The following is an 8681-nucleotide window of genomic DNA, read 5'->3' as shown; positions in this document are numbered from 1 at the left end:
CTCGAAGTCTACACGATCGCTACGATCCGATCTCGTCCGTTCTAAGACGAACGCGTGTACATTCTCGACGGAAAAGCTATGAAAATAAAGCGGTATTCATCCATGCCTGCGTCCCTCGATTACGTGGCACGCACCAGCCACGCACACGCGCCTAGGTCAACCGTGGGTGGCGCGACTAGCTTCCCTCTGTCTGCAACCCCGCTACTCCATTACCGCAAGTCCGTTTACACTTGTCGTATGCGGCTCACGCGCCTCCCCACACATTCGAGCGCAATCCTATATGGCACACGTACGAAAATTACCCCCATCGTTTGCGTACTCGTCGAAATCGTGCGGGTCTCTCGTTCGTTTCTGTCCGCGGAGTACTTGTTCACCGCGGTTCGAATGTCGCGGGTTGCATTCGTGCGAAACAAATATGGCCCTTCGGGTGGTTCGCGCGCTACGAATGCGCACGCGCCGTGAGCTTCGCATCAGCGTGCACGCGGGCGCGAAAGAAGTTTAAGGGGATAAGTGTGACGAAAGGTCTGGCCTCTCGTCAGCTTCCGTTCGCGAGAGTGCGAGCTTGCGTGTACTCCGTTGTCCCTCTCTAATGGGATTGTGGAAACGAAAGAATGTAGACGGAGCAGAGGGACGTGTAACGTGCGTCGAGTGTACAGCGGTTAGGGGTACGTTAATACGCGGGGACGAAGAAGGAACGTAATGGTGAGCAAAAAAATGGCTAACGCCGCGAGAGAAGATGAAACGACAGGAATAAATGAAAATGAAGATATTTTGTGAAAGAGTAACGAGATGTTATTATCACGCGAGAGGGAGAGAGAATGAACGAGGAGCGAGGGCAATAGACGGGACCGAAAAGGAGAAAAAATGGGGAGCCGATGGAAGTGGATAAAGGAGAGAGAACGGCGCGGTGGTGTGTGCGCATCGGGAGATTGTGTTGCGTTGCGTAGTGTGGGGTCGTATCGCAAGGCAGTCGGTTTATATATGTCGTGAGCTGTCGGTGCGCGCGGATAGCAGGCTAGAACGTCGAACGCTATAGGTCGAAACCATGCGCGTTCGCCACAGGCTATAGGCTAGCTATAGGGGTGCGATAGAGAACCAAATAGAGAGTGAGAAGGGGTGACGTATGAAGGGAGACGAGGAGCAGGACAGAGACGGTCGTACGCATAGAGGAAGATAGAGGAAGAGGGAGAGAGGGCGAGAACGAAACGGAGATAATACGGAGAGAGAGATATTTGGAGCGAGGGAGACGATATCCAGATGGAGGAAGAGAGAGAAACGAGAGCGCTTATGCACCGCTGAATCCACCGCGGCCGGCCGTACTCTCACTTTCGCCGGCACCGATGACGGTTCTCGTCGTCGTCGGCTCATTGCCGTCTACGCTTCAACCACCGGCTTTTTTTCTCGCTCGACCGTAAGTGTGACGCGTTACGCACCGATCGACGCGCTTTTCACCGTGGAAAGTGTCTCGGGAGAGAGAAAAAAAGGTAAAGACAGAGAGAGAGAGAGAAAGAAAGATAGAGAGGGAGTGTGTAACGCATAGGGGGCGCGCTTTCGCGATGATTTCGCGCTGCGTTCGTCTCGAACACGTGATGATCGATTCTATCGATTATCGATCGAAGTGAAAAAGAATAGTCGCAAACGCCGCGGCACAGAGACGTGCACGGAGTGCGTAATCGAGGTTAATCGGTTCGTCGTCGCGAGACTGCACGGAGTCACGTTGCTTTCGATTTACCTCGTGACGAAACTCGAGCAGGGGTTGACGCTCTTGGAGGCCTTCGCGACGATAAACCGCGGTCAACCCGGTGGAGGTGGATCTCCCGTTCGCCTCGTCTTCGTCTCGACCGAGTGTATCAGGGGTGACAGAGGAAAACCGAGAGTGCTCGAGGAGAGAGTGGGAGAGAGTGACTCGAGCACGAGGGCGGGAGTGAGAAAGCCAGAAGGGAGGAGGACGCTGCGTGGGTGGTGGGAGAGAGGGAAAGGTCGGCGGTGGCTCGCGAGGAACTACTCGTATTCCGAGGACTGTTGTTTTCGGCGAACCGCTAAGATACACTCGTCCACGCGGACCAGCTTTACGCGCGTTCTCCCTTTCGGTATCCCCCTTGCATTCTGCGATAATAACGCGCGACTCGTGGCTCCGAAGATCGTCCGTTAATGACATTTCCATGCGCCGCCGTACGTGATCGGAATTGTGTGCCGCACGTGTCATCCAGCATCGTGGATCGCCGAACGCATCGCATATTTTACCGGCTTTATGAATGGAAATATTCCAATCGACTTTAGAAGACAGTGATTATTATTACGAGGACTGTGTACCAAGTGTATCCTTCTCTACGCTCGAAGGACTGTACGTATCTCCAGTGAAGAAAAATATTACGCCAGTGATTCCGTACCGCGAAACGGACATCTGTTGTGTGTTGATTTCCGCAGGGGATTCTAAGAATCGTCGCCACGTGCGCGAATTCCGCGAGAAATTTGCAAAACCACCGAAACCGCGTCCCGTGCCCTCGGGGCGACGATAATATACTCGGGAGCCGAAGCGACTCGGCTTTTTCCGTCGTCACCGTGAATTCCATCTGTTTCCCCGAGCAATTTCGCGTCGTTCCGCGTTCACGTCTCAGTAGTAACGCGATCGCTGGGCTGCAAGAGCGATCGCGATCGGACGCGTGGCGCGCGTAAAGTGAGTGATTAGTTCGAAGTGTTGCCACAAGGGCTTCCACCTGCAGGTGTCACGCCGCCGCAAGACATTGACCGTGACATTCGAGAGACATCCGCTCGCGAGAGATACGGTAAAACAAACGTGTGCTGGTGAAATCGAAGTGAAACCGACAATCGTTCCCTCGTCCCTGGATATTATTGTTCACCGCCGTCGTCGTAGTTGTGACTCGCGACGAGACACCCGGGAAAGCGCGCCACATCCATCTTTGGCACCGTCGATGTGTTCCTCTTATTCGCGTGTTTCCGTGAATGAAGCCGGATCGTAACGGTAGTACGCGACAGTTTTTCAAGTGCAATCGAGTGACCCGCGCGGCGCGCGGGTGAAACGCATCAAACGTGGCTCACACGGCGAGGGACAGGGCCGCCGAACTCCAGGCGGAAGTGAGGAGCGCGATCAGGGTGCTTCATGGCTGGTGCCCCAGGCCGCCCCAGGGGCACCGCGGTGACACCGTGTTGATGTCACCGCAGACTCAGATGCGACCGAATCATCGAAACGGAGGAACGACGCAGCAACCGCCCCCGGCTACCGTCGTGGTCAGCTCGACGTCCAGCATGAGACCGCCACCGCCGCCGCCGCCCCCCAGAGCCAGAGCGTCGAACGAAGGCAAGGGCCACCACGAGGAACCTACAAGCTCCATTCCTGATCTCGGTGAGTTTCGAGATGCGTTTATGTATTTATTCGAGTCGACGATACGAACAAATGTATCAGATTGAACTTCGATTCGTATGGGGGGGTGCATAATCCGTAATATATTTTTATTAGTAGACGCCTAGAACATGTTAAGCATTTGTATAGCTGGTGGTGTTGCTTTTACGGTATTTTATATGGATCTAAAAACGTAAACAAACATTGGGTTACCTTGTAAACCTTATATGGAAAAGTGGACTATGTAAATTATTATAAGAGAAGCTGCGTGTTTGTATGCTGAAAGATTTTCTGAACGTGTAAGCAAAGTTCAGTCGATGCATCTTTTCTTAAATATCAATGGCAGTCGAGATGTATATTCAGATGGCTTTTAAGTGTTTGAATCGATGTATACATATTTTTTCCTGGGAGGGACGTATATACGTAATATATTGCGTAATATCGTCTCCGTTTTGGCGAATTCGTTTGTGCACAGTCTGCAAAAAGAATCGATCGATTTCGATCGATACCAAATGATAATGCTCAATCTTTGAGAGCTTATTTCGTACTTGATGGGAACGTAGCAGGAATAATAATTAAGGTTGGATTTTGAACCGTTTTCTCTTATCGTCAAAAATGCGAAGAAACGCGTAATTTCGTCTGATATTCTAATCTCGTTTTAAATGATAACGTGGCCCTCTTTACCGTTGCGATTGCGTGGAATCGATAAATTTTAGGGGTCAGACGGGAGATTGTTACGATTGCAGTTTTCTTCTGCGAATCGATCGAAATATTCGTGACGCGTTCTTTCATCCCCTAGGCTCTAAAACTATACCGATGATTAACAATCGACTCGATTAGTCCCCAACCGTACAAATTCCCGACTAATTATATTCCTAGTCCTCGCGTTCAACTTTGAATTCTTGCTTGGTACAAAATTCCCGTGAACCGTCCATTGAACTCATCAATTATCCTTAATTATTCCACAGTGTAGGCACAGATCGATTATCTCAAATTTTCCTACATTTCCCAAACAGTTATTCATTAGCAGCCTTCTCGGATACTTTTGAAAATATCTATCGCATGGTTAGTTTATATAGGACCGTTTGTACTATCCGGTCGTTCGATCGGTACCTTGAAATGAATTAAATAGTAAATTGTGCAATTTATTAAGGCCACGATCGTACTTACTGTCAGTTATGAATTGTGACTCGCAAAATCGCGGCTCGCATTCAACCCGGCGTTGTACTATGTTTAGTGTTTACGTCTGTACGTTTCATTAACGATAAGCCTCGCTAAGCGCTTAACGTCTGCGTTCTTCGTGACGGCCGGACGTTTGTGTAACGCGAAGGACGAACGCGTGCAGGGCAGACGGCGGAGGGAAGGCAGAAAAGGTTGACAGTGGCCGCGGACGCCGGGGAAGCTCCGATCAGGCCGTTTGCAGCCTAAAAATAAGTTTTTCATCTCCACGATGGGGTAAAAGCTCCCTCTTAACGCTATCCGGTGTGTATACGCTTTTACTCCGAATATATCGGCGAGCGTGGCGTGTAAGCAAACACTGATAGTCGCTTTACCCTGCGGATGCAACCGTTTCTTCTTCACCCTTTTTTTCTCCCCGTAACCAGCCATTCTTCTTGCTTCCGGGGCTAAGATGATATAAAAATAAATGATAAGCTTTGCATAATCGACGAGACGTATAGACAGACGTTCGTCTGCGACTTTTGCTTCGACGAAAAGAGATTGAGAAGAGAATGAGAGAGGACGCTCTTCGAAAATAAAAGAGATGCAATTCCTTCGACATATTTATATGCGTAGAGAGTATCTAAAAAGATATGTGTATAGGAATTTTGTAGATAAGATAATAGAGAAATTGATGAAGATACGAAGCAGCTTACGATGTGGTGTAGTATGATATCGCTTCGCGTCATCGTAGCGCACGGTTATTTTCGTTTTTCTTTTCTTCATTTCTAAACAACTTAATTCATTGGATCTTCGTTAACCTCGAAAATGGCGTTTCATCGAACCGAATGCCCAATTACAAGCGGTGGTTACGATCAGGGTGTAACTGAAACTCGCGATTCTCGAAACGTTCGAGTGTTTAACTAACGCGAGAGGTGCTCGGTGTTCTCAGCGAGCTGGATGATTGATACTCGCTTTTTTACACGCCGTATACAAACGGAGTTGGTTAAACAAAGTCGAATCATTCGTGTGCACGTGCACTTAAGCGACATAAAATCATTGTTTTCTTTGAAACACAAGCCTGACACGGCTCGAGCGTGTTCCATTATTCCTTTTGTACACGTGAATTCTCTGTGTTGCTCGATTAATTTCATATTAACAGCGAAATCCATTCGTCCAGGTCGTTGCGAATTATTACTACGTGACACGGTTGATACGGACACGTTGCTCGATCGAAAAGAATCGAACGCGTTACAAGGTTTCGTCCTCTGAAAGTTAATACGAAAATGGTCTGATAATCGATAATCGATCCGTGTTGCCGATGAACAGAGGCCTCTTTGCTGTCGAAATAATCTGCGTATGCGAGCCGCTCGATTCGCGGGAGCTTTATTGATTCAGACGACACGACGTGCGGCCAAGAAAAATGGCAAATATTACGCTTCTCTTGGCTACGGTTCGTTCTTGTTTCTAATTGCGCAGCTTGTTCAACGATCGACGAAGCCTTCGATTTCACTTGCGAAATTTTAGAATTTCCTGACCGCCTAGAACCGTGTAAACTTTGGTAGCCACCATTTTGATTAACTGTACCTTCAAAAGGCATAATTTGAATTAGATCTACAATGAGGGAGAGGTGGAAGAAGAGATGGAAATTACTAAGAAAAATCGCGTAACTAAACTTTTACTTTGATTATAAATTTGTCTTACGACTAATCAAAGCTGAATGCCGGAAAACCTGTTTAAATTTGTGCAAATATCAATCTCTCAGTCATTTTGGCCTCGTTGAGAATTTAAAGAATTTAAATAACAAGCAGTTTCAGCTTGGAGGATCAACTGGTTTCTTAAGACATCCACCACGGCATGCAAATACGATTTAAGCCATCGACGTTGTCGCTTTTAATGTCACGGTCGCCGTTTCATTGATCACTTTATTGGCAAAAATTGATCGCGATCCGTTCTACATTCCTGACCCGGTTCGATTCGTCTTTCGATATGCACACACGGGTGGTCCATTCGATGGACCACCCGGAACCAATCGTCTTTTACACGTTTTCTTTACTTTCCAATCTGATTTTTGTATCCAAAGTCGAATATTGATTCACACGAATTCATAACCGGGCAGAAGGTCGAAACTACCAACTTTCATCGCTCTGTTCGATGGCACGACAGGTTGTCGCGCTCGATTTTTCCTCGGATAAACGGCCGGCCCGTCGCGGTGTGAAAATACGGCGTTCGTTCCGATGACATTGAACGGGTGGCACGTTATCACGGGCCACGATGACGTAGCTGATAAGTGGAGCTCCACAAACGATCGACGAGGGAGTTCGGGATGAATCGAGCGCCGTTCGAACGTGTCGAATCGCGTTCTCCACGGGACGAAGGATCAATTGCACGCGAAACTGTACTGGGTCAGGCCCTTGAAATCCTCCTACGATCCTCGAGATCGTCGATTCGCGTGGAAATTTCCTTGCGTTCGCTGACTAATCACGTGTCCTCTTACTCGAGCGCCGTTAATAGAAACGATAGAATTTTTTTTTACATGATTCGCGGTTAGAATTTTTGCATCCCTTTTCTCGAGGATCCCTCGAGCAGGGGATAGTTTATTTTAATTCGCACTCCTGACTCACGCGAATCGCGTAACGTCCAAAAATTTTTCCGGTGACTGGTTGAAACGCGTCACGTTATCAGAGCGCGGAGATAAAGCTTGTAAAACGTGACTAAGGCGTCCTCGACATTGGCTCTCGTTTGCGAAAAATTTCGTTCTTTGAACAAGCTCAAAAGTAAGCCAGCTGGAGGCGCGCGTGTCGTTTCGCGGTTCAGTCATCGTAGCAAGATGCATTCAATTTTTTGGATCCTCGTACAGTGAATAGAACTATCGTGTTATCGCGTTCGAAAGAACTGCGTTGCGCTTGTCGTGTTTCGCAAGAAGGAATGTAGACAGCGCGTATTCGAAACTGAGGGAAACGATGTATTTCAGTGTTTGATGAATCGAAGTATTCAAATATTTGTCTCATTTTATGAGTTGGTCCTTTTCTGCATGGTCCACGATGCAATTGATTGTCGAAGGCACTGTTTGTCGTTCGATAAAAAGAAAGTGCAGTACGAACCGAATGCAAAGCGTTCGTTTCACTCGACGAGTTATCCGGGCACTACGAGTGTTCTTTCAGGAGAACAGCCGGTGAGACTTCACGATCTATGTTAATCTTCTCGCCGGGAGAAAAAGAGTCAATCTTCGAACTGGCTCTAAATATAAATTCGAGGAGATGACGCGAGAGCCACGACCTTGGCCATGAGAAATTCCGGAAAGCCTCGCGAAAACCCGCCGATACGCCCGCATTCGCGTCTCGCTGAACCTGCACCCTCTCTTCACCTGGTCCTTCAACTTCCTCAACAATTTTCTTGAACCGCTCACTTTTTCTACAGAACGATAAAAAGTTATTGTCGAACACCGAAGAAACTTGTATTTGCAACATGGTTAACCTTATTGTGACACGATTAAACTTGCTAACGAGGGTCGTCCAAGTTAATCAAGTCGTATCGTGTAAAGAGCGTGTTATAAAAACATTGCATACATTACAAATATCCCTCAACAAGAGGAAATAATTGATAATGATCTGATTTCCGCGCGCCAAGCATCCTTTCGCAAGGACGTACGCAATGGAAACGCGCATCACTTTATTGGTACCGGAAAGAATGCAGGTAGACGTCGCGGGGGTGGAGGCGGTATCGAGTGGGCCAAATCAGTGTTTCGAAATGGTCCCTCGCGTTATCGAAGCTCCGCATTATCGTCTGACTGGAGGCCAAGGCCTGGTGACGTGTGTACACCTAGAAATGGAGGCAGAGCAGAGAGGAGAGAGACGATTCTACGCTTCGTCGACCGTGCTGTGTCGTGCGTTTTTCCCTTTTGGTCGAGTGTGCTTCGAAAAAACAGACTCGAACACGTTTCCGTCGCTGTTTTGCCCGAATTTTCTGACACATATGCGTGGCGTTCGCGCGAATCGATGATGAACGGACTTGTTGACGATTCGTGGGTATATAATCGAAACGAAAAAATCGTGAATTGGACGCCCTTGGTCGTTGATTACGTTTAATCATCCGCTAAAAGATCGATCGTCTCGATGAATTACAAACGAACAATTACATCGAGAACTGTTCGATTTTTCTA

At 48.0% G+C, this 8681-nt stretch overlaps 1 protein-coding gene across 1 annotated transcript in view; it reads left to right on the top strand.

Annotated features, from left to right (window-relative positions):
• Positions 1 to 3156: 3156 nt before the first annotated feature.
• The window catches only part of E75 (ecdysone-induced protein 75), a 138698-nt gene continuing 133173 nt past the window's right edge, over positions 3157 to 8681 (top strand). Inside the window, exon 1 of the mRNA XM_076893619.1 lies at positions 3157 to 3364. Within this exon, the coding sequence (XP_076749734.1) occupies positions 3172 to 3364 (193 nt within the window). The 5' untranslated portion in view covers positions 3157 to 3171. The remainder of the gene's footprint in view (positions 3365 to 8681) is intronic.

The sequence above is a fragment of the Xylocopa sonorina genome, chromosome 1, assembly GCF_050948175.1.
Source record: "Xylocopa sonorina isolate GNS202 chromosome 1, iyXylSono1_principal, whole genome shotgun sequence".
Classification (NCBI taxonomy): Eukaryota; Metazoa; Arthropoda; class Insecta; order Hymenoptera; family Apidae; genus Xylocopa; species Xylocopa sonorina.
Note: the sequence above shows the minus strand (reverse complement) of the source record. Positions and strands in the feature narration are given on the sequence as shown.